This window comes from Hemiscyllium ocellatum, chromosome 24 (assembly GCF_020745735.1).
Source record: "Hemiscyllium ocellatum isolate sHemOce1 chromosome 24, sHemOce1.pat.X.cur, whole genome shotgun sequence".
Taxonomy (NCBI): Eukaryota; Metazoa; Chordata; class Chondrichthyes; order Orectolobiformes; family Hemiscylliidae; genus Hemiscyllium; species Hemiscyllium ocellatum.
In genome coordinates this window covers 44,742,181-44,768,731 of record NC_083424.1, presented here as the reverse complement: position 1 = coordinate 44,768,731, position 26,551 = coordinate 44,742,181, and the positions used below count along the sequence as shown (strand labels likewise).

Below are 26,551 nucleotides of genomic sequence, written 5' to 3'. Positions count from 1 at the left end.
TTAGACATTGAAAGGGCCATTTGAAGAAAGGTTATAGCTTTGTTTTATGTTGCCAAAGCTGGTCTGTACAAGGTGTGGATGAGGTCTTAATTATACAAATTGAATTTAGCTGGTGAGTTGAAAGGTCTGGGATCACTTTTAGACTGTGACCTAGTCCTAGCTTCCCCAGTTAGTGGAAATGGTTTCTGTCAACCCTGTTTTCAATAAATCTTGAAATCATCAAAGCACCCCTTCAACCTTCTAAATTCAAGGCAGTACGAATGTCCTAGTTGGTATCAGCTATGGCTCAGTTGGCAGCACTCCCGCTTCTGAATAACAAAACTAAGTTCAAATTCTACTCCTGAACTTTAGGTAATGGCAAAGATTCACTCCATTTCAGAGGTGGCATTTCTTCAGATGAATCTAGGTCTTGTCTACTTTCTCACTCTGGGCACTATTTTGAAAGTACCATTAACTTATCCCTAATGTCCTGGTCAATCCCTCCTTCTGGTCAATGACAGAAAAAACCCTGATCATCTGGCTGTTATCATAGTATTAACCACAAACATAAATATTGATGGACACAGATTTTAGTCTGTGAAACTGACACAACCAAAGCAGAATTTTGTCATCCTTAGTTTAACCATTAGATTCTAGATATTATTTTGGGAAATCAACGCTGCATTTTCTGCAAGGATAATAAATCTTTAGGATGTGGTATCTTAAAGTGCTCCAGCTGTTTTCTAACCAGGGGTTTGTTCAAGCATAATTGAACATGTTACTGGAAGTTGAACTGCTATGCAAAATAAACTTTCTTCTTCCTACAGGTAGCAGAGGTGAGGAGGGCAGAGTTCAGTCCTGCCCAGTTTACTGGTCCTAAGAAGATAAGCCTAAACCATTTGTTAAATTTTACATTTGAACCTCGTGGCCAGTCAGGTTCACATTATGATGGTAATTGCCATGGAGGCTGGGGAAGGAGAAACAAATGGGGTCATAAACATAAGCCATTCAACAAAGAGCAGTTCTTGCAGGCCAAGTAAGTAAAACAAACACTATGAATCCAGTGATCTAGACATGTTTACTTCGCCTTAGTTGATGAGGAACATAGTTACAGACAAACAGCAAACTATCTACTTTTTGACCATGATAGTTGAGGATAGTTTGGAAATTTTACTGCTATTTTGATGCTCGGGCCAAGAGTTTGAAACATGTCTTTTTTTTTGCTGCTTAAATGTCTGAATTATTCTAGTACATGTTCAGTTAGATAGATTCCTGCAGTAAAACTCAGCAGACTCTAATGGTCTTTAATGCCAGCATGATTTAATTGTTCCACTTAGCTGCTGCTTTAGTGGAAGTGCTGTTGAGTACTGTTGATCAGAAAAGTGTTTAACGCCTACTGCAATGAGGTGAGAGAAGGGGGAGGATGAAGATCATATTTCCTAAATATAGTTTGTTCTGGAGTTCCACTGGGTACAGTTTGAAATTGTCAAGTGACTGCTGATCAGGGAAAAATAATGTGAAATTTGTTCTCGAGAGTCAGACTGTTGCTTTCTGTAGCTAGCTGTTGTAAAACTTCATTTCACTGTCAGCTTCTCAAAATGATGACATTCCTGTGTACAGCCAAAGTTTTGGACACAGCTTTTCTAGGTCTTTAAATGAGATGAGGAACAAAGGAATATTCATAGCATCTTGTGCTAAATGACTGCTTGCAAAGTCTGATTTCAGCTAAAATAAAACAAATTACAGATGCTGAAAATCTGAAACAAAAACCAATTGCTGGAGCAACTCAACAGTTCTGGCAACATCTGTGGAGAGAAAGCAAAGGACTCACTCGACTCCGAACATTAACTCTTTCTGTCCACAGATGCTGCGAGATCTGGTGAGTTTCTCTAGCCGTTTATTTTTGGTCTAATTTAAGCTATTGGTTTTGAATGATTAATTTTCCATTTTCTCTTCAAGCTGTCAGTTTGTGGTCTCTGAAGATCAGGACTACAGTGTTCACTTTGCTGACCCAGATATATTGGTGAAATGGGACTTTGTGCAGCAGGTGGTGAGTATTGGTATTTAATAGATGGTGAGAGATATTTCGGTTTCACTAGCAATATTAATGATTTGGAGAGTAGAAAGTAACACTGTGTCATGGACATCAAAAAGTAAATTTTGCTGAAAAACCCTTTAAAGCTGGTTAAATCCTTTTAATAAGTTGTTCTTCATTTTTGTAAATGCATTACATTGTCCAAAACTGAGAAATTTGTCTGCAAAGAACTCTGAGACAAAGAATTCGGATCATAGTTGCCTGTGGAGCTAACACCTTTTCTGGATTTAGAAATATCTGCATATCAGTTTCTTTCTTATACTAGTTCCCTGCTTGAGACTAGGTTATCTCCCAGGCATCTAGCAGTTTAAATGAAATGTTTTGAGAACTAATTGAATTTCATTGAAGACCACATTTAAGCTTATCTTGTGGGTTGATTCCTCCCATTGCGGTCAGTAGGGAGATGTCCCGGTCTAGAAACTAATATGCAGAGCTGCAATCGAACAGTCGTGAGGTAGGAAAAGTAACAACACCACTGACATCTAGGAGATTCTAGGGATGCAGGTGAGCAAGTAGTTTGAGGTAGCAAACAATTAAAAATGGTAGCCTGCCTAAAATTATTTCTAGGAATTCAAATTAGTCAAATTATATTAAACTACTTTAGGAATCTGCTCAGATTTTGGTATTGCGCATAATGCCAGATTCAATGTTAAGAAAGATTCATCAGGTTGGAACTTTTAACAGAATTAGTCTCGTGTACAGCATGGAAACAGCCCTTCGGTCCAACTTGTCCATGCTGACCAGATATCCTAAATTAATCTAGTCCCATTTGCTAGCCCATATCCCTCTAAATCCTTCCTGTCCATATGCCGATCTAGATGCTTTTTAATGAAACAGACTTTGAGTTTTAACTGATGGCGGTTTTCAAAATTTTAATTGGGTGTTTCTGTTTGCAAGCTAATGGTCTTAGATACAAACTGTTTAATAAATTAGAAAGGGAAGTGAAACTTTTTCATTTGGTAATGAGAATGTGGAACTTGCTACCACAGGAAGTGATTGAGGCAAATGGTTTGAATAATGAAGTAAATTAGTACATGAGAGTAAAGGAGTAGAAGGCATAATGAAGTGTATGTGGAGAATGAGAAATTGACTACTTTGAAGTACTTCTGACATCACATATTGCTTCTGTATTGTCAATCTCCACCTGTTCTCTGTATTAATTACATGGTGACTACAGCTTGCTAAAGTGTGTCTTTACTTTCTAGCGCATCTGTAGTCATGAAGTTCCTTCGTGTCCAATCTGTTTGTATCCTCCCTCTGCTGCAAAGATAACACGCTGTGGACACATCTACTGTTGGGCTTGTATTCTTCACTATCTCTCCTTAAGTGAGAAAACCTGGGGTAAATGCCCTATTTGTTATGAGGCTGTACATAAAAAAGACCTCAAAAGGTGAGAATGCGATCTGCTTTCAAGAAACCAGTTACTTCTATTTGGCAACGTAATCTTTCATTGGAAAAACATGCCAAATGAAATGGTACGAATTTGGCAAAGTAATATTTGTTGTAAGAATTGGATACACATACTTTTAATGCAATATTCACATAGTAATAAGTCTGTGTGGCTGGTATAAAAATAGCTGAACATTTGGATATAGTATCTCAAATCCTGCACACTCTACTAAAGTGGTTCTGGATTTTGGATATTTCCAGATCTTGGGTCAGGCAGTTGGCACAGCAGGCAATTTGGGTCAAACTGGGTGGGTGGAGTTAAGGGTTGCTTGGAGTGCAGGCTGGAGTAACATGCAAAGCTGGTATGTAGTCTGGAACCACTGAATTGTTCAAAGATTTAGTTTATTCTTAACTGAAATTATTGCATGGAAGGTAAATGTACAATTTTCTTTGAATTCTGCTGGGCTTGGTAGCTTAGCAGTACTCAACATATTGATAAAACTTGGACATGCGATGACTTCACATAACAAGGTCAAAATCATTATAATCTTAGATTAAATATTTTGATGGAAGAGGGCTTATATCTGGAAATTAATTTTGAGGGAGAGAGGTGGACGAGAAGTCAAATGGTGATCGTGCATGAAACAAGTTATGCAGAAGAGATTGCAGTGTAATTGGTCATGATCATTGGTTTATCTCATTATTAAGAATAAAAATATTGAGCTGATGAATTATCCTGTTAGTAAGCATAATTCCTAAGCTATGAACTATTTAGTGTCAGAATCATGCTAGTGGATAGTAATATTTCAATCATGAGATTGCTTCTATGCATCTTCCAAATACGCTATTTTAAAGTTTTCATATTTGTTAATATTTTATCATGGTCATACTTGACTCAAGAACTAGACAATACAATAGAATAACCAGATTTAAAAGATAAATTATCTATTTGAAGATAGATATAAAAATTGAGATTCTACTGTGAAATTGACATTGACACTGTTTCAATAGAGTTTTATAAGGTGTACTAATTCATCAGGAATATGCTTTTGCTTTTTTGTGCCTTGGTGAGTGTTTTTCTGTCTGAGATGGAAGACTTTGTATTCAGATTAGCTAATCAATATTTTTGAAATTGAATTGAATGATTTTATTTATCTTGGCAGCTTTGCATCCCCATGTTGTGTTACACTTTGTGCAAATGGAGGACAAGTCTTCTATCTGTACTATTCAAACATTGTTTGAAAGTCTGCTTGAAATATTGTTTTTCTTTGCTTGTTGCTGTTGTTGACTTGGCTGGATGTATAGATGTCCCTCAAATGTGAGATTGAAATATTTGTGTAATATTTGTACTTGGAAGATTTTGAGTGCCATGTGATGCTTTTAAACCATACTATTCATTTGTGAATTGTTTATTTTATCTTTTAACACTTCTTTCCCAGCTTCATCAAAACATTGATTTTTATCTGGCAATAGGTTCATCTGCTTATTAACAGTTGCTGGTCTATACTAAAATAAAACTTTTCTTGAGCATTTTTACCACTTCAGTGTTTTTTTTTGTTGAGGGCAAGTCTGTCAATTAACTTGTAGACCCTTTGTCCTTTCGTTGCTGTGTATCACCCATTGATTAAGACAGCACTCAGGTGTCAATCGACCCAGTCAACCATGCAGACATGTCAGACATTGAAAAGTTATAATGCTAAAATATTGGAATGTGAGCCTGTCTTCTGCCGCTCACTTTAAAGAAGTTTTATTTGATATCACGATAAGTTCTCTGTTTACGTCCTTCACTTTCACATCAATGTAACATGATCAAAGATTGGAGTTCTTCATGAGTAATGTGAATTTAATTAAAGCTTTGCTTTGTTTTAGTGTTGTTGCCATGGAGACACATCAATACAGTGTGGAAGATACAATAACCATGCAGTTGATGCGTAGAGAGAAGGGTGCCCTGATGGCTTTACCCAAATCCATGTGGATGAAAGTTGAACCAATTTACTTGGGAGGTGAGTGGAAACACTAATTTATTTGGTTCATTTTTCACTCAGCACCAGTTTAGAGAAGTGTGCATATGTTAGGCATTAGAGTGGATTATCCAGATTGCATACAGAATTGTGGATGTATGGGAAAGAGCTGAAGGCATCCTTACTGGATGTCCGTGGTGAAGATTTGGCATTGGGGACCGGGGAAGCTGAAGGCCAATGGCTTCATAAACTGTCAACCACACGTGTGTTGCAGATGCCATATAGGCAATTACATTTGAGTAAATGTTGAAATAATCTTTTTTGTAAATTACTTCAACACCTACATAAAGATTATTGCATTCCAGTGTAATTCATGAGGTGTTTGAATAGTGATGCAAAACAAGTGTTTTTATTGTCAGGTGATAGCGACCTCTAGTTCCGAAGTGGAATTAGAAGGGTACTGGTTTAAACTAAATTTGAGCTATTTTAAATTTGACGTACTTTTGTAATCTGTGACTGTCACGTTCAAGGTCAATAAGGAGTACTAAATCCCTAAAAGCAAAAGATGTGTTTTTATTTCAAAGTGCTTGGAATACTTGTGGTTAGAATTAGTCTATTGCCGTACTAGAAAAGGAGCTTTTAAATTGACATTGTAACGTAGGTTTGTCAGGGAGCTTAAGGACTTCATTTACCTTCACAGTTTCAGTGACACTGGAAGACCAGTGGGAATTGTGGATATCTTTTACTATTTTTAGTTGTCATGTGATATGATTGAGCTGGTCGCTGCAATATCTGCTGGAAATCACAATTGAAAATGGTGGCTCCTAAAAAATTATAAAATTGAGATTCTACACTTCCTGCAATTCGTGTATTTCAAGTCTCATTCTTCCTGTTTTGCCTGTCGCCCTATGATGTATCCTTTTGCAGTTTAAAAATTACTAGTTTAAGTAATTTTTGACATTATTACCCACATTCTACTGTAGCTTTACTAATGATCAGACTAGTGAACAGGCAGCTCCTTTACCACCTCATTACTTTTGCTCTTCTGGACTCTAGATGTTTTCATTTGCTGCTCTTAAATCTGAGGTAACTAATTTGGTTGAATTATTTGAGGCAGCAATAAGGATGTCACCAGTTTGTGATCAGATCTGACTGAGACTCCACTTTCAAGGAACTATGTACGTGCATCCCTGGTCTTTGTTTATCAACACTTGCCAGGGCCCTGCCATTAACTGTGTCCTGCCCTGGTTTGCCTGACAAAGTGAGGCTGCCTGAAGGTGTCAGTTCAGATTAATATTGTAGTTAAGGTACATAAGACACTTTTATCATTTGTGGCATAGGCTGTAAGAGGAGGAAGATTAATTTTGGCGGTGTTATAGGACTTCGGCTGAGCTGTATCTGGAGTATTGTGTGCAATTCTGTTTGCTGCAGTATTGAGTGCATTGGAGGGGATCTACAGGAGGTTCATTAGAATGTTGTCTGGGTTGGAGGATTTCCTCAGTGAACAGAGGCTGGATAATCTTGTGTTGGTTTCCTCAGCAAAAGAGGTTGAGTGGGGACCAGATAAAGGGGAATAAGATTTGAGTGGCATGAACAGGGTGCGTGGAAATCAGTTGCAAGGATTGATAACAAAGGGGATATAATTTTAAGGTGAAAGGCAAGAGGTGTTTAGCCAGCTGGTTTGGGAGTCTGGAATGCACTGCCTGAGAGGGTAGTTGAGATGGATAACCTTAGAACCTTGAAAAGATACTGAGCATTGAAGTTTCACAACATTCAAGGCTATGGACCAAACTCAGGGAGGTGGAACTAGTGTAGATTTAGAGTAGTCTTGTCAGTGCAGACCTGATGTGCCAAATGGCCTCTTCTGTACTGTACAGTTCTAAGTTTGCAATGGTATGAAAGAGGCTGTGTGGTAGACAGTATAGAAGAGAATCAGACTGCAGGCATATCATTGAACTGGTCAGTCAGTGTAGGGAAGTGAGGTGCTCCATTTTGGGCAAGTGAGGAATTCTACAATAAGTTACATAATGAAGGGAGGGACTCTCATTCCATGTCCAGATCTCTGAAGGCAGCAGGACAGATCAAAAGATGGTTCCAAAGGTTTGCAAATATTTTCATTATTTGATGCATGCCTAGTAAGAGCAGGAAGATTAAACTAGAACTATCAGCATTATTTACTCAATAATTTTAATTGAGTACTGCATATAGTTCTAGTCCCATCAAGAATGATTGCACAACCGGGTACAGAGGTTTTTGTCAGTGTTTGCTCTGAGGAAAGAGCAGGTAGGCTAGAATTGCTTTCTTTGGAATAGGAGGGTGAAAGTGTGTATAATTTGGAATAGACAGTAGATAGACTTTCTCTTAGAGCATAGTAATCAGAATTTAAATTGGAAGGATTAGTGGAGCTGAATTATTGTTTTCATCCAGTGTTGAAATCTGGAACTCTGATTAAAAGGTGGTAGGGGCAGAAATCCTCTTTAAAGCCACCATGTCTAAGGTTTTTTAACGTGGCGTAACCTATTGGTCTGTGGATCTAGAGTTGGTATCTGAATTTGATGGTATAGGTCTTTTTGAGCTGGCTAGTGGACACCTCCTGGTTACAAATATGTTTGAAAGCACGGAGAATTATCACCATTCCTCTGCATCCCACAGTGTCACAATTAGATTTTAAGTGACTCGTTGCCTGTCTAAATTGTCCAGCTGGATGCTCTAATGTTAAGTTGATGAATTGATGTAACTTTGAGTTTACTTTACATCCAAGCCCAGTTGTTGCATCTAACCAACTTGTGTTGCAATAAACAAAATAGCATTTCATTTTCAATGAATTTGACATTGTTTTAGTCTCCCTGCTATGCACATGGTAACATTTAATTTGAATACTTCAGTAGGTGAAGAATACAGCCGTTATTCAAAGCTGCTTCTGGCGACAACACAGCAGGTTTTGCAGCACGTGATAGACAAAGAGCGAGCAGCCTTGTTGAGACAGTATGAAGAGGAGAAAGATACACCAGAAGCCTGCTTTATTGAAGCAGCAATGCAGGAGCTCAAGGTATGATAAACTAGCATTAACAAGCTATCCTGTTTTGTGCATGTGAAGGGCCCTGAATGTTATCTTCGAGGAGAAAATGAGGTCTGCAGATGCTGGGGATCAGAGCTGAAAATGTGTTGCTGGAAAAGCGCAGCAGGTCAGGCAGCATCCAAGGAACAGGAGGTTCGACGTTTTGGGCATAAGCCTGATTCCTGAAGAAGGGCTTATGCCCGAAACGTTGAATCTTCTGTTCCTTGGATGCTGCCTGACCTGCTGCGCTTTTCCAGCAACACATTTTCAGTCCTGAATGTTATCTGACTGCAACAGGAATAAAAATTAAGAATTTTTTGTAAACAAAAGTTTATCAAATCAAATGAAAAATTACTGTTGGTACATATTTTGGTATGAGACCAATGTCTGGATTGCATCTATTCTAATGTTCTTGTCACTCTTGAAGACAATCATATTTGGACTATGACACTACAAGATGTAATACCCTGATTTTGCCTTTGACCATTTTTGTGTTCGTAGTATTGTTTAGGTGACTGACTTTATTTGACCACATGTGGTCAGTGCTAACTTTGTGCTGTTACTGGCAATGAATCATGGTCTTCTAATTTCGTTAGATCAGGCATAAGAGAAATTAGATATACCAAAGGTGTAATTATTTCTGCAGAATACTCGTTAAATGTAGGGCCTGTACCTCTGCAGATTGAATTATGATCTATTATAGAAGTAAAGAGCCAGACAGAAGTAAAACTTGATTTTGGCTTGCTCATCTAAAAATGGTAGAGAATCCTTGCTTTTTGCTAAATTTCTAAAGTTTGAAGGCCTTAGATGACTGGTTTTCCCAGTCCTTCTGATTTTCTTGGGTGACTGGAAGATACTGAAAAATCAGCCTGTAGGTATATATGTGGGTTCTAAAAACACTGATTTTTGACCTGAAATTATAGAGGAACTGATGCAGTAACTTGAGGAATGTTGGCTGTTTCTTTTTGTAGTTTTCTCCCACCGTTTTCTTGCATCTTCACACTTAAGTTGGTTCAAATGATATAAGTGAGATTATGGTGATTATCCTGTCTTAATCTTGGTACCTGAACATGTAACTGGAGCTTATGTTAAATGTTTGTTTATTAACCAGTTCTCCTCTCAATATTATTAGCCTGAATCTGTAGTGCAATTATCATATTCCCATTTCAAGCTGAACTTATTGGATTTTGAAATTGCAGTTTCGAGAGCAAGAGTTGCTGGGCTGTCCTACTCCAGGGAAGGACGTTCCTGGAGCAGTGTCTAAACTTGAGGAATTGACCATTGCTAATTCAACAGCACCTGCAGAGAATACCACAATATGTGGCAAGAACCAAGTTAGTACCAACATTGCAGGGTGATTTTAATTTGTGTTCATGGGGGTATTTGAAAACAATTAAAATTTAATGCAAGTCTTGCTAATCACTCGACTATTTAGCATCCAGGGGATCACCGGGCTATGTTTAGCACGGCAATTTTTTTGCTGGAAAGTATAAAGGAACTTTCAGCAACACGTGGCAACATGATCAAGGGCAACTGAGTGGTGAATTAAGTAGTTCACCATGTTGTGATGGTTTGGACGGCAACTGAAGCAGTGTCTCAACGGGCACAAAGTGTCTTCAGTGGAAGGAGGGTTGATGGGAAGGGTAAACATGTTAGGCAAAAGATTCTTCAGCCCAGTATAGCCTACAGGCTTTATTATAGGCATGCACTGTAAGTAGTCAGGTATTGTTAGTGCTGGTATTGATATGGGGTGGGAAGTTTATGAATCAGTTATAATGTTTGGACTGCTACCTGGTAGTCTCAGTTGCCAACAAATCAGGGATTGCACAACTGAATTTGTGGCAGTGACTAAAGATAATGGCTTGGTTTTTGTCATGCAAGTTTTGCTCATTTAGCACTGAATATTGATGTTTTTCTGATTTTTAATCTGTTGGTGGTGTAAACATATATGTTTAAATCTAATCTGACCTAGTCTGAATATTTCCTATTAGCATGTATTGGCTTATTCATCTGCATTTGATGAAATTATTGATGAATCTCAAGAGAAGACCTTTGCTCCAGCATGCACTGAAGTGGATGAGCCAACTGCTGTTCCTGAATCAATCAGCAGTGACAAAACAGAAGGAGCTCATGGGACTAATTGTGGTGAACCTGAAAATGGGCCTTCAATTGAAGCTGCTAGACCAAGCTCAGAAACAACCTACTATTATTATTACCAAGGTGAGCCGTCTCCTTAAATGGTATCAAGTAAATCCTGATGTTTGTCCTTAAAGAAAAGAAACAGCAATTTAAATTATCTTATAAACATGACTGAGTTGTTGAACTAATCTAAACTCTTAATATTTAAGTTCTGGCTTTATTTTGTTTCTGCAAGACTTAATTCATTCTTTTTTTCAGCTGAGGATGGGCAATATATGTTTTTGAGCCCAGTTAATGTGCGATGTCTGGTGAGGGAGTATGGTAGTCTGGAAAAGTGTCCTGAGAAGATCACTGCAACAGTGGTGGAGATTGTTGGACATTCAATGACTGAGGTAGAGTAACTTGCATTTTATTTTATAAATTTCAACATTTTGTTCTCATGGCGGTCTTCACTTTTGGAGCATTCTTTCACTTTTGGATTTCAATGTTGGTATCCAGTAGTCTTGAATACAGGCAGTGACATGACATTGTTTACTGTATCCCATTGCATAACTTAATTACTGTTATGTGGATGGCACAGTTTGGAATTGTAGTGAAATACTTGCTACTTGTCTGAATGCTGCTCTAAGAACATGAGGCTCAACATCAGCCAGGACAAAGCAGCCCCCATGATTGATGTCCCATAAAAATCCTTAATAGTTACTCCCTGCAGCACTGCTGTTTTTGCCACATACAAAATACATCCATCCTTCGCTACAGGCCCAAAACTGCTTGCAATATTCCAAATGTCTGACTATGGCCTTATACAGCCTTAGCAGTACATCCCTGCCTTGTATTCTAAACCTCTTCAAGTGAGTATTAACATTACATTTACCTTCCTAATTGTCAACTGAACCTGCATTTTAACCTTGAGAATCCTCAATTAGGACTCCCATGTTCCTTTTTGCTTCAGATTTCCAAAGCCTACCCTCACTGACTTAATAGCCTATGTTGCCTCTTTGTACTGAATTGCATAACCTCACTTTCTCACCTTGTATTCCATCTGCAACTTTCTTTCCCACACCCATTTTGTCAAAGTCCTTCTGTAGCCTGTTCACTTCATCACTATCTGCCGCCTTACCTATCTTTGTCATCTGCAAACGTAGCAAAATACCCTCCGGTCCTTCGTCTAGATTATTAAAGTATAGTGTGAATAGTTGTGGTTCCAACGCTGACCCTGTTGAATTCTACTAGTCACCAGCTGCCATCCTGAAAAAGATTTGTTTATTCCATTCTGCCTTTGGCCAGTCAGCCAATCCTGTCAGTACTTTGCCCCTAATGCTATGGGCTCTTTTTTTTCTTATTTAGCCTCCCATACAGTACCTTGCCAAAGGCCTTCTGGAAATCCAAATAGATCATGTCCTTTTATCGAGCTTGCTCCTTACCATCTCACAGAATCCGTTAAGATTTGTCAGACTTCCCCTTCCTTTGATGAAGCTGTGCTGACTCAGCCCTATTTTAGTGTGCACTTGCAATCTATCCTCCCTTTGATTGCACTTGCAATCTATCCTTCCTTTGATGAAGCTGTGCTGACTCAGCCCTATTTTAGTGTGCACTTGCAATCTATCCTCTCAAATCGTACCAACGAAAGCTCATCCTGCTCACCAATATTTTCCAGTATTTCACTTAATAAACAGATAGAATAAGTTAAAAAGCGTTGAGGTTCTATTTGCAATACATGGCATGAAGTCACCAGCTGTATTGAATTTAATGGATAAATTCTTGCTGTGGCACTGTATGGTATGGAATAATGCAGTTTAATAACTGATCACATTCCAGCTTGAATAGAAGAGGTAGTTGCCATCACTCTTGGTGAAACGATATTATTGAGTTGGCAAATTATTGTGAAGGTCATTCTGACTGACTATTTTCTCCTCTTATCCATTTGAATTTTCCAAATTAATGGATGTCAGTTGGTAGTCAGTTTTCTCAACGTGTTGGATGCCCTTTGTAGTGCAGTGGTAGTGTCTACTGTTCAGCTTTCAGATGTCATAACATCCCTGAATAGATTGACTGAACATATCTAAAGTGAACTGTGGCATCCTTTTTAGCTGAGAGGCATCAGCTTCTAATATTGAGTGATGTATTGCACTGCTTGGTATTTTCCACCACTTACCATTTTAGGTCAAAACAAAATGCCTTGACAAACCTTCACCTTGTAATGCCTTTGTCCCAGTCTACCCAAAAGTTCAGGAATATCTTGTTCCAACTGAACTTGGCTGTTTTTAGCAGAAATCATGGATTGAAGCTCCTTGTATATGGAGTATTTTCCTGTTCAGTCAGTAGAAGGCGTATCAATTGGTTGTTACAAAAATCTGTTTTGCATTTTATTGATGCGCTTGAATCTCTTTCCACAGGAAGTACGCCGTAGACACCGCTATTTGTGTCATCTACCTCTTACCTGCGAGTTTGGTATTTGTGAGCTGGCTCTGAAGCCACCTGTGGTTTCTAAGGAAACTTTGGAAGCTTTTTCAGGTTTGTTTCTGCTTTGTGAATCAAGCTTGTGAATCAAGATTTATGCTTTGAAGTTTGAAGTTGTGTTTCTCCTTTAGAGGATCTGAACAGAAGGAGATGCCTTCGCTTAAAAAAAGCTCGAGATGAACGTCGAAGAGAGCGTCAGATTGAAATGGAAGAAAATAAAAAGCAAGGCAAATGTGAGCCATCTGTTCCCCTCCATTTATCTTTCAATTCAAATGTAACTTTTGTTCACTGGCTCTTCAATACATTTTCATATCTTTTAGATCCAGAAGTTCATATTGCCTTGGAAAATTTCCAGCAATTTCCAGCATGTGGATCATCTTTAGAAATTCTACCAAGCATTGTATCCCCAAACAGTTCTGATGGTGACCCTCTACCCTCAAGTTGTCTTTCAGTCAGTGCCACCCTTAGCAGCAGCCCCAATGTTTTGGCAGGTATGAAATTTGTATCAAAGTTTAGTCTGAGTAGCAAATATTGTTTTGTTAGTGCCTTGAATACTCCTTGAACCAGTTATACAATTATTTTGTATTTAGTGTCATGCAGACAAACATGGTACAAATTTTGTGTAGAGTGAGATTTGTTAACAAGAATGACCATTTAAATAACCTTGGTAATTTGAGTGAGCAGTGTTATCCAAGACAGCACAAAAACCATACTGAATGTTCTACAAGTTCCATCTGAATAGACAGACATGGTGATCATTGCTTAACTGTATCAGTACTTGGAACAAAGCAATACTTTAAATACTGCAGTAGAATGTCAGCTTAAAATACGCTTATTTCTATTGTGTAAGCTTTCCTTGGGGATGAAAAAGTGCTCATGGTTTGATGCAAATTTTAAATGACTTTCATGGTTCTTATTGCACAACTATTTGTCTTTATCTGTAACGTTGATTAACTGAAAACATTTAAGTTTGGGGTTTGGACGGCAACTGAAGCAGTGTCTCAACAGGCACAAAGTGTCTTTAGTGGAAGGAGGGTAAGCATATAAGGCAAAAGATTCTTCAGCCCAGTATAGCCTACAGGCTTTATTATAGGCATGCACTGTAAGTAGTCAGGTATTGTTAGTGCTGGCAATGATATAGGGTGGGAAGTTTAACGTCTATTCTCCTGCTCCTTGGATGCTGCCTGACCTGCAGCACTTTTCCAGCAACACATTTTTCAGCTCTGATCTCCAGCATTTGCAGTCCTCACTTTCTCCTAAAAAGGATGATGCAAAGCAAAAGGGATGGCAATGAAACAAGATGATAGGTCCGAAGGAAGCGTAACACCAAGAGTTGGTGTCCAGAAGAGATGGGGAAGTAGTTTAGATCAAGATCTTTTGAAATCAGTTTTGAAACAAATACTCTAAAATGTCCATTGAAAAGATGGTTCCTATTCTGGAGGCTATTTGACTGACCCATCAAATCCATGTTGGCTCTGTAGCATAAATCATTTGGTCCCATTCCTTACGTGAGAGGGTGAGGATGGTCATCAGACCTATTTTCAGTTCAGTATACTGTTTTTGCTGCTCATTGTGGTCTCCTCAGATGTAAGGCTCCAAGCAAATTCACTGAATATTTTGTGGCTGCAAATGTGTTGCTGGTCAAAGCACAGCAGGTTAGGCAGCATCTCAGGAATAGAGAATTCGACGTTTCGAGCATAAGCCCTTTTTTGTGGCCCACCTTTAGCCTGAGGGACTGATTATGAACTTGCAATCGCCCCATTTCCACTCTAATCTTTGTGCTATCTCCTACAGTGGTCAACGAAGCTCAATTCAAAATTAAAAGAATGGCACTAATTGTTAATGAGACACTTAACAGCATCTGGGCTCAACATTGAATTCCACAATTCCACATGATAACATATGTCCCTATATTTTCAGTCAACTGTTGGAAATTATTTTATTTAACCCATTTACATCTCGGACTCATCTTTTGTTTCTTACTCAGCACCATTTCCTTTGGTCTTGCATCATCGGAATTTAGGGCAATCAGCCAACATGAGCCTGCTCCAGCATTTGAGATCATTGCTAACCAGCTACCTCTGCTGTTTTCCTCTGCTATTAAATACCCTCGATTCCTGATGTCATGAGTTTTTAGATATTTTTCTATTTCTTTCTTGAACATACTTCATGATTGAACTTCCACAGCTTTCTAGGATAAAGAATCATAAAGATTCACTCTCCTTCAGGTGAAGAAATTCTTCCATACCTCAGATCTAGATGGCCTGCTTAATCTGAAGCTGTCTGTCTTGGCCTGGACCCCTCTATGCCTGGTTGTCATTTTCAGCCCAATAGAAATGAAAACGAAGCTGGGCAGGTCTGGCACTATCTGTGGAAAGAGAAATAGGTCCAACTCCAAATGGCAATACTGTTTCAGTTGTGAAGAGAAACCATTAACATTTGGAGTCTGAATTGATTGTGTCCTCAGATGCTGCCAAACCTGAGTATTCCAGCAATTTCTGTTAATGTTCTCGGTATCTGGGTTAGAATCCCATCCTGGCAGGTGAAGCTTGAATTCAATAAAGAAGAGGTTGACACCTGTCTGAACAAAAACCACAACACCCAAAGAGGAGCATTTCACCCTCTAATCTGTAAAAAGAATGTGAAAAGTGGTATAAACGGTTTAGCAACTTGAGTGATTAAGTAAAAATAAAGCCCTAACACTCACTCTAAAATCAACAAGTAACAATTTAATCTAAGTGAACAAATTAACTAAACTATTAACAAACCGAACAAACCCCTTCTAACTACTAACTATTCCTGAATAAAGCAAGATACAAAAATAGTTTAGTTATGAAGTAACAGCCAGGATACCTATCTTCTGGAATGTTTTGTGCCTTCTCTGTCGATTCTCCAGCCAGGAATGCCTTTTCCATCATTGTTACTGTTTATTATTTAGATGGTACTTTCTCTAAGATAGATGACTGAGAGCGCTCTGGATGAAAGTTAACTGAGGTCTTTGCCCAACTGCCCCCTTCTTTTGTACCCTTTACGAAATATGAATATTTCATAAAGGGATTGGTCTTGTGTTGTCAAAACCATCAAATTTAAATTTAATAGGTTTTTGATATCTTAAGTACCTGGTTCAAATTGGCTAAATTCAAAAACCTGTTGTCTTGGTTAAAAAAAAACTGCTTGGCCTGTTAACTGAAGAAGGGCTTATGCCCAACACGTCGATTCTCCTGCTCCTTGGATGCTGCCTGGCCTGCTGTGTTTTTCCAGCACCACATTTTTCAACTCTGGTCTCCAGCATCTGCAGTCCTCACTTTCTCCTGGCCTGTTAACTGTACAGCCTTTTGATACATGATTCACTTCAGGCTTTTGGTGTGTTTGCATTTTAAATCCATGCACAAAAAGCACAATTTTTTAAAGGGACTATGCAATGCTTCCCCCGCCCCCTTGCATTTTACAATTTTACAAACATCAAATTTTAACTTCCTCCCAGTCTGCAATTACTGTACCCAATTTTGCAACACCCACCACGGCAGGTCAAGTTCAATAAAGACTGGATTAGATTCCCTACAGTGTGGAAACAGGTCTTTCGGTCCAACCAGTCCACGCTGACCCTCTGATGAGTAACCCACTAACTAATGCACTTAACACTATGGGCAAGTTAGCATGACCAATTCACCTGACTGGCACATCTTTGGACTGTGGGAGGAAACCCACACAGAGGCGGGGAGAACGTGCAAACTCCACACACAGTTCCCCGAGACTGTAATCGAACCTGGGACGCTGGTGCTTTGAGGCAGCAGTGCTAACCACTGAGCCACCAAAATCTTGAATCAAGAGTCTAATGATAAAACCATTGTTGATTGTCAGGAAAAACCCATCTGGTTCACTCATTTTATTTAGGGATGGAAACTGTTGTTGTCCTTTGTTGTGGTTCTGTTCGCCGAGCTGGAAGTTTTTGCTGCAAACGTTTCGTTCCCTGGCTAGGGAACATCATCAGTGCTATTGGAGCCTCCTGTGAAGCGCTGCTTTGATGTTTCTTCCGGTATTTATAGTGGTTTGTTCTTGCCGCTTCCGGGTGTCAGTTTCAGCTGTAGTAGTTTGTATGTGGGGTCCAGGTCGATGTGTCTGTTGATGGAGTTTGTGGATGAATGCCATGCCTCTAAGAATTCCCTGGCTGTTCTCTGTCTGGCTTGTCCTATGATGGTAGTGTTTTCCCAGTCAAATTCATGTTGCTGGTTGTCTGAGTGTATGGCTACTAGGGATAGCTGGTCGTGTCGTTTTGTGGCTAGCTGATGTTCATGGATGCGGATTGTTAGCTGTCTTCCTGTTTGTCCTATATAGTGTTTTGTGCAGTCCTTGCATGGTATTTTGTAGACTACGTTAGTTTGGCTCGTGCTGGCTATTGGGTCCTTTGTTCTAGTGAGTTGTTGTCTGAGTGTGGAAGTTGGCTTGAAATGGACAAACTAACCCACAAACAGGAGGACACTACAACACACACCTGGGTTAAAAACCTCTCCCACAGACAGCTCACAGACACGGAAAGAACTATACTGGCCAAGGGACTCAAATACAACTACAGGGATGCCAACACAGCAGACTTCCTAGCAGCACTAGAATGCACACTCAGGAACAATGGACTGACAGAAGAGACACAACAAACAGTGAGACAAATGGTCATACCTATGATGATAAGAAAACGACATACACATAACCTCAACACCAAGGAGAGGGAAGCACTGAAAAATGACAAGAACATAATCATACTACCGGCAGATAAAGGCAGAATGACGGTCATCTTAGATAAATCAGACTACATCAATAAAGCACAACAACTACTCGCAGACACCAACACCTACCAAATGAAGGATTCCGACCCCACACCACAACTCACCAATAGAATAATCAACACACTAAGGAATCTACAAAAAAATGGACAGATAACCAAAGCGGACCAGCAAAGAATGAAACCTGAAAGCAACAACACCCCCAGATTCTACGGACTACCCAAAGTACACAAACCAGACATCCCACTCAGACCCATAGTATCACTACCAGGGACACCAGCATACAAACTGGCCAAAGAACTACAACAAAAACTGAAACACCTAGTCAGCGGATCCAAACACTCCATACAATCAACACAGGAATTCTTGGACATCATCAGGAATACACACATAGACAAAGAAGAAACCATGGTATCATTCGACGTGATGGCTCTGTTCACATCAATTGACAAAACCCTAGCCAGAGAAACAATAGCCAACCTACTGGACATACATAACAGAACACAGGAGGCCGAACCTATCAACAAGGACGGCATACTTAAACTACTAGACCTGTGCCTCACCACACACTTTACATTCAACAATCAGATATACGAACAAATCAACGGAACACCCATGGGATCACCAATCTCGGGACTCATAGCAGAGGCAGTTATGCAAAGGTTAGAACATACAGCCCTACCACAAATCCAACCCAAACTCTGGATCAGATACGTCGATGACACCTTTGTAATCATCAAAAACCCAGAAATAGAAAAAACACACCGAATCATCAACACCACACTCACAGGAATATGATTCACGAGAGAAGAGGAAAAGGATAGCCAACTCCCATTCCTAGACGTGTTAGTAGAGAGAACACCCAACGGAGAATTCACCACAAGGGTACACAGGAAACCAACACACACAGACCAAGTCCTAAACTATGAAAGTAACCACCCCAACACACACAAACGAAGCTGTATCAGGACACTATTCAAAAGAGCCACAACACACTGCAGTACACCAGAACTGCGAAAAGAGGAAGAGGAACACCTATACAAGGTATTCGCCAAAAACGGATACCCACGCAACTTTATCACCAGATGCCTAAGAGATAGACCACGGAACGAGGACATGCCACAACCAAAAGGACTAGCCACACTACCATACGTCAGGAGCGTCTCAGAACTGACAGCCAGACTACTGCGACCCTTAGGACTCATAGCACACAAGCCAACTTCCACACTCAGACAACAACTCACTAGAACAAAGGACCCAATAGCCAGCATGAGCCAAACTAACGTAGTCTACAAAATACCATGCAAGGACTGCACAAAACACTATATAGGACAAACAGGAAGACAGCTAACAATCCGCATCCATGAACATCAGCTAGCCACAAAACGACACGACCAGCTATCCCTAGTAGCCATACACTCAGACAACCAGGAACATGAATTTGACTGGGAAAACACTACCATCATAGGACAAGCCAGACAGAGAACAGCCAGGGAATTCTTAGAGGCATGGCATTCATCCACAAACTCCATTAACAGACACATAGACCTGGACCCCATATACAAACCACTACAGCTGAAACTGACACCCGGAAACGGCAAGAACATCCATCAACAGACACATCGACCTGGACCCCACATACAAACTACTACAGCTGAAACTGACACCCGGAAGCGGCAAGAACAAACCACTATAAATACCGGAAGAAACATCAAAGCAGCGCTTCACAGGAGGCTCCAATAGCACTGATGATGTTCCCTAGCCAGGGAACAAAACATTTGCAGCAAAAACTTCCAGCTCGGCGAACAGAACCACAACAACGGACACCCGAGCTACAAATCTTCAACCAGACTTTAAACTGTTGTCCTTACCTGGTCTGGCCTACATGTAACCCTGGATCCACAGAATGTAGTTGACTCTTAACTGCTGTCTGGCAATTAGGGTTGAGCAATAAATGCTGATCTAGCCAGCTTTGCCTATGCCCCATGAATGAATATTAAAATCAACTGATTAAGTTGTTTCCTATATATTGCACATAATTGCTTGGAATAGGCTCCCTTTCACACCCTAAACTCTGGAATGTGGATTTACAAAACATTTTACTGTGGACCATTAACCTCAACACATCTGAACTCAATACATACTGTGACACAGCATGACATGACATAGTGGGGTTTAGCAAATGTTTCATCTGATAGCTGCAGCAGCAATAATAGATTCATTTATTTAATCTCTTGCATGAAGTTATGAGCTTGAAGTGTTCCAAGGGTAAAGGGAATATATCTTTCAAAGAGTAAGGTTATTATTTCTGGATAAGTTGATATCGTTAATTACTTGTAATATATCCGTGGCTGCCTTTGATATCTGGATAATAGCAATTTTAAATGTTAATATATTGCAAACTTGTTAATTTATATTTTTGTGTAATTAATTCATCACTTGAAATTCTGTAACCACACCTATGGGTAATAAAAAAAAATTTGCGGTAGATGCACTAACACCACGTGAAATGGTGTCACCTTATTGTACATTTTCTCAGCAGGGAGGGGTTACCTTTCCTACTTTTAAAAGAAGACTTTAACAATGGATGCTTCATGTTGTGCAATTCTAGTTCTTTGGACGTGAGCCAACAAGTTTTGTAATTGGTTAGTTTCCCAAAATTGAAATGACTTGTAGATTTTGCATTCAGTATTGTACTTCACTGAAATATTGGTGGTCACGCTACCATTTTAGGCTGAGTTGAATGAGGCTGCTGAGTAAATTGGAATTTTAAACTTATAGTTTCAGCCTAGTTTTGCAGTGTTTATCTTCAAGGCAACACAATGCTAACTGTCTTTAACTGAAAAGAAGGCAAGTGGGGATTTAAAGAAAAATATCTATATTGTGGTGCTGCTTGTGAAACCTTGATAATTGAATAACAAATTCACTTCTGAATTTTACATAATCCTTATGTAGTGCTTTCTTACAAAGGCCTCTAGTGATGCAGTGGTATTGTCTCTACCTCTGAGCCAGGAGGCCCATGTTCAAGTCCCACTGTTCCAGGGGTGTGTAACACCTAATCAATCTGATGAGAGGTATTATTTGTGCTTGCTTCACAGCTTTCAGCTCCTAGGTTTGGGGAAGTTTTACATCCGGTTGATGAATAGCTAGCTGTTGTGATTCAGTCTGTTCTACATAAGACGTTAAATGAAGCAGAAACTGAAATCTGGGGTTCAGCCAAATTCCTGGACTTAATTTTATTTGTCCTGGTATGAATGATATAGTTACTGGGACGAGGCATCTGTGATATGTCCTGTCTTGTAATCTCTTTATTTTTGTAATGTTTTGACCTAGCTGGAAACGTTGGAACTGCACAAAATGAATGCTTCTGAATCACTTCTTAATTCTTCCTGTAGAATCAGCATTGAATCAATCCGTCCTTGCTTTTAGTCCAGGAAACCCTCCTCCGTGTGTTGGCAGCTTGGAAGACGATGCATGCTTTCCTTCATTTGCTCAGGTAATTTCAATTGAGGTGAAAATGGATAATGTACTCTGTGTAAATTAATGTAAATGGATAATATGCACTTCTGGTGTGAGCAGGTTTTGAATACAATTGTGCACAAGTTACTTTTACCAACCAAGATTAAAATTAGGATAATGCTTGGTTTCAAGTTGTGAACCTTACTGGTTTCTCAAGAAATGGAAGTAGGGGTCTGAGGATTAAAGGCCTCTAACTACCTGGAATTTGGGAACAGGGTACTTATTTTGAGGGGGTTAAGAGAAATACTTATAGTACAGTATGGAGAATTAAAGAAAAGGAACGTTATACTCCAGCCACAAATTTGTAATCTGTTAGGTCGCATTTTTTTAAAACTTGTGTTGACTAGATTCACCCAACTGTCTGAATTCTATGAATCATCTTGTGTAGTTTTTAATGAAAAAATTACTTGGGATGAAATTTAATTTTCATTGGAATTAAATGCTTTGAGGAAATCTCTTCTACTTCCCCACATCTCTTTTTGACTCCTGTCTGTGTTTTTAGCTTGTCAGTCGGCTAGGCTTGGTTGAGTTGCGGGTTCCTCCGGGTAACCATTCTAGACTAAATTTCTGTCCTGCTATTTACTTTAATCATCAATCTGATGTCTACTCAGCTGTTAGTTAAGCTCAGTCGCTGAAAACCTCTTCCATGCCTTTGTCACATCTAGATTCTCTCTGAACTGCCATACCCCTCTTCTGCATTCCATAAACCATAGCTTAGCTACGTTTGGCACCTGATACAATAGTGTCTCAAATTTAAGTTTCTTTTGTATTTAAATTCCAAATGGTCTCAATCTTCCCTATCTCCAGCCTTCTACTTTACAATTTCTTCAATATCCATGGTCTTCTATCATGTTGTGCATTTCTTCCCTACACCCTGCTCCTCTATCTCCATCTTTAGTCTAGATCCTCTTTAAAACTCATCTCGAGATTTTCGTCACACTACCTCGTCTCTCCTCCGGTTTGGTATCTATTTTTCTTAGTCCTATGACATAATGTTTTTTGACAAACGTTTTAAATACCGGTACTTGGTATATTTTTCCTTACAGATGTTGAGGGATGGGAAGGCTAAAGCAGAAGTGTGGCCCAAAGTAACTCCAAGAAAAGGTGATATTTTCTAAAGTATAGAAACCTTTAACAAGACTGTAATTGTATTAATGATGATTTTCACATAGGGAGGTTGGAGTACTGATTGAAATTGTTTTGACAGCAGAAACCAGTTTGATGCCCCCACCTGCAGCAGATAGTGATGGAGAGAGTGACATTTCGGACCGTGTACCTGTACCAAGCTTTCAAAATTCCTTTAGTCAGGCTATGGAGGCAGCATTCCTCAAGCTTGATAAAGTTCCAGGCCCAGAGTTCTGTGCAGGTAGGTGGTTTGCTCCTCTTGGGAGGGAAGGAAGAGAGGAAGTTGGTGATTGAATTAAAGGCAGTAATCAATATGTTGACATTAATTTGATTTTAGGAAATGGTGTATGGTTGTAACATTAAAATTTTGCTCAGTTTGGCATGATGGGTTGCTCATGTAATTATGAGCTGTGGACTCCGCTCTATGATGGAGTGAGCCTGTTGCCAGTACTGCTTTAGACTACGTACAAGGAAGCATTGGAGTAGTTTGGAGAGACTTTTACTGGTTTTGTGGTAATTATTTAAAAATAGTTCTCTGAATAAAGAAAGTAAAGTGTACCTCCCCTAATGCAATGATAATTTTTCATGTGATGGAATACTGAACATTTGCAGCAAGTCTCTTGAATATTTAAATAGCCAGTGATTAATTCACAAGAGGTCCTTGCAGAAATTGCAAGACAATATAGGTTAGGTAAATACAAAGCAGTAGTTTTCTTTCAGTTTCAACTGTTCACTTATTTCTCATGTAATGTTCCATAAAGCCACTAAGTGAAGGGTAGAATTGGAGTCAATCTTCACACATTTTATATTTAGTTATATACGTGGAAAGCATGCACCTAACCCCACAACCACTTTATTCTGTCTCAGACTTAAGTCACCAGTTCATATCTACTATCTGTTTACCATTAAATGCAATGAATGTATAACACTTTACACAACAATGTCTCCATGTCTTTTCACAACAAGCAGCAAACCAGATTTTAATATTTAGGGGTACATGAAGGTTTTTCTCGTTTTCAAAATTCAAAAGTAGGGTGACATAAGACACAAGGAGCAGACGATTCATTCAGCCCCCTGGGTCTACTCCACTAATCAGTGTCATGGTTGATCTAATTGTGACCCAAATACCACTTTCCTGTCTGCATCCAATAACTCTTGACATAATATTTAGCTAACTTAGCCTTGAATATATTCAATGACCCAGACTCCAATCCTTTTCTAGGGAATTGTGTTCCAGGACATGACGTGTTGTTCTATGTAGATAATTTGACTAATACATGCAGATAAAAAAGTAATCGCAGTTGCTATTGGGTAATGACAGCACTATTTAGTCCTTTGGTAATATAGTTGACTTTGCCTAGCTGCATGAAAAGGCATTAGGACTAGTGAGAATCTTCATATATACAGTAAGAATAATCAGATCGTGCTGAGAAGCTGTAAAAAGGTTTTTGTATTCTTTCAAAATCCGCATCCTACACTTGGCTGCTCTTCAGCTTGAGTGATTTAATTTGTCATTAGCAACATCTTTAAAAAGACCTGGTGAATAATGCTCCCAGTGTACCAATGAAATGAACAAAATACTTGGCAAACTATTAACTTTAGAAGTAGGGATGTGGACATTTTTCCTCTAATAATGGATCCTTTTCTCTTGCAGAGGAGAGGAATCGGAAAAAGAAGAAAAAAAAGCAGATGTTGCTCTTCAGTACTTCAGTAGTTCACACAAAGTAATGTAGGCAATCATTGCCCATTTCACCCATTTCTGAATCCCAGGCAGCCAGTGCCTGTATTTGCATTCACTGCTGTCTGTGCAAAAATAATTTTGTTTGCTGCTATAGTTTGAATTTTTGGTTGTATTTCAAACCTGGAAGATTACATCATTGGCAATTGTTTGAGTGGCTTGTCATTGAAAGTTTGCCTCCTGTTTTATGTATACAGGTTTCACAGCTTTGAGGTTAAACATCATAACCAATTTATATAGCTTGTGACATGGGACTTTTTTAAACAAGGGAAATTCCAATAAAAGCTGGAGCTTAACTTCTGTTAGGTGGACAGTGGGGGCTAATTTTTTTGCTGTTATCACCCTCTACCCCAATTATTTTGTAAATAATTGGCACTTTATTTTCTTTCAGCTAATATTTGTCATTGTTAGTCAGGTGGTGTTTTGGCCCATCTTATCCCTTCCACCAACATCACTAAAGATTTGCAAAATATTCTGCACCTCAAAATCAAATAAATCAGTGATAAACATTGGGCCTGTAAGTATCACTCCTAACAAGGTTATGCTACTGATGGCACAATATAAATTAAAATTAGCTGGAGTTTCCCTTTTTTGAAAATTTTAATTTGAAAAGTATCTTTTTTAAAAAAGTGACTGTCAAGTATCTAATGAAGTGTTGAGTTCAGCTTTGTTACTTCTACCCTTCACCTTTTTTTTCATGCAACAGCAGAGTAATAGATGCAATAAAAGACTCTTGTGCAGTGTGTTCATTTTCTGCCTTCTCCCATAAAGGGTCAGTGCTGACTGCATGAAGCTCTGGAAAACCATAGCCAATCACTGAGAATGACCAGTTTTTCTCATAATTGGAATCTTTAGATCTCATTTAGTTTGAGGGAATAGTTAGTCAACCCTGGCACATCTGACCAGGAAAACCACTGTTCTGCCCTAGAAAAATAAGTTACACAAGGCTTCTTTTACTGGCTTTCCCTTTTCTTCAACTTAATGCCATAGTTGCTCAGCTGTTATTACACACCTATTGGAGCAGGTGCAACTTGAGCTTGGCCTTCTGGCTCATCTAGCCACTGCACTAATAGCCATCTAAACCAATGAAATTAAACACGTAGGTACTGGTGCAGATCAGTTTGATTATTTCTAATTATATTGCAACGATGACTAATTATTGAAAGATGTTTCCCTTTTAAGCACCACTATTTCTTGACCTTTGTCCATGACTAACCTTTTAATGCTGTACTGCAATTGGTGCAAGCACAAAGGTTTTAAAGGATCTCAAACATTCCCAAATTCAAGTTAGTCCAAGGCGATGAGTACACCCAGCTCCAATTGTGAACATTGTTACTTCTGTACATATTATATTTCACATTCCTATGTCCTGCAGCATATAGGTTTGTAATTTGATAACCACATGATAAGCTTAAAATGAAAGTATGAACAACTGCATTGAAAAATGCTTTTTACTTTGATTTTATGGGCAGTATTAATTGAAGAAATGGGTTAATAGGTTAATATCTTAAAGAAAAGAAACTGTTTAATTTTGTAGGCTTACTCTGAAATCCTCAAGTAAGGCAGATTGTTAACCTAAATTGGGTTGAGCTTGCAGATAGTTTAATAGAACAAGTACTTGATAGAGTTTTACTAGCTGAGCCAAATTTGTAGCCTTGATTATACATCAGCTACAACAAGCAATCATATTTCTTCAAATTCATTTGTGGGTTAAAAAGTTACACAGGCAATATCAGTAGTAATCACCCATCTCTAATTAGCTAATAGTCAGTGGTTTATTAGCCATTTTAAAAATCAACTTTTGGCTATGGGGAACCCTCTTGTGGCCAGTATAGATAAGGATGACATTTCTTTTCCTGATGGATATAATGAACCAGGTGGGTTTTTAATAATCATTTAGTTTCATGATAATTACTGATAGCAAATTTAGTTCAATTAAATAAAGCTGAACTACACTTAACTATTGTTTTAAGCCCACAGTAACATGATTTAAACTGCCCCAGAGATGACCCAGCAAGGTATTCAATTGCTGAGAAGGTAGCTTACCATATAAGTGCCAGCTTTTCATCTTTAAGACTATGCCTACAAGACTAAGCATCCAATAGCAAATATCATTCTGGACTAGTTTTTAAATCACTTCAGTCCATGCCAATAAAAGTTCTTTTCCACTACAAGGCTGCCCTAGTGAAAAGAAGTGAGGTGTTTAACAGTGAAGAATGGGCTGAGGTGTTGTGAGCTCTAAATCTGAATTAAAGATTATTCCATTTTCAACACCATGACTGTTCAGATGGAACAAATACCACAATGCAG

At 38.9% G+C, this 26,551-nt stretch overlaps 1 protein-coding gene across 4 annotated transcripts in view; it reads left to right on the top strand.

Moving 5' to 3' along the window:
- Positions 1-26,550, top strand: part of rnf10 (ring finger protein 10) — a 31,982-nt gene extending 5,432 nt beyond the window's left edge. The window contains exons 3-17 of one of the 4 annotated variants that reach the window (XM_060843738.1): positions 807-1,015; positions 1,939-2,029; positions 3,280-3,464; positions 5,333-5,466; positions 8,313-8,473; positions 9,682-9,816; positions 10,474-10,702; positions 10,880-11,013; positions 13,018-13,135; positions 13,213-13,314; positions 13,402-13,572; positions 21,255-21,355; positions 22,425-22,482; positions 22,589-22,744; positions 24,158-26,550. In XM_060843738.1, coding sequence (XP_060699721.1) covers positions 807-1,015; positions 1,939-2,029; positions 3,280-3,464; positions 5,333-5,466; positions 8,313-8,473; positions 9,682-9,816; positions 10,474-10,702; positions 10,880-11,013; positions 13,018-13,135; positions 13,213-13,314; positions 13,402-13,572; positions 21,255-21,355; positions 22,425-22,482; positions 22,589-22,744; positions 24,158-24,231 — 2,058 coding nt within the window. In that variant the 3' untranslated portion in view covers positions 24,232-26,550. Of the gene's footprint in view, positions 1-806; positions 1,016-1,938; positions 2,030-3,279; positions 3,465-5,332; positions 5,467-8,309; positions 8,474-9,681; positions 9,817-10,473; positions 10,703-10,879; positions 11,014-13,017; positions 13,136-13,212; positions 13,315-13,401; positions 13,573-21,254; positions 21,356-22,424; positions 22,483-22,585; positions 22,745-24,157 lie in introns of all 4 variants that reach the window. The other 3 variants (XM_060843734.1, XM_060843735.1, XM_060843733.1) reach the window with 3 other exon arrangements.
- Position 26,551: the final 1 nt, after the last annotated feature.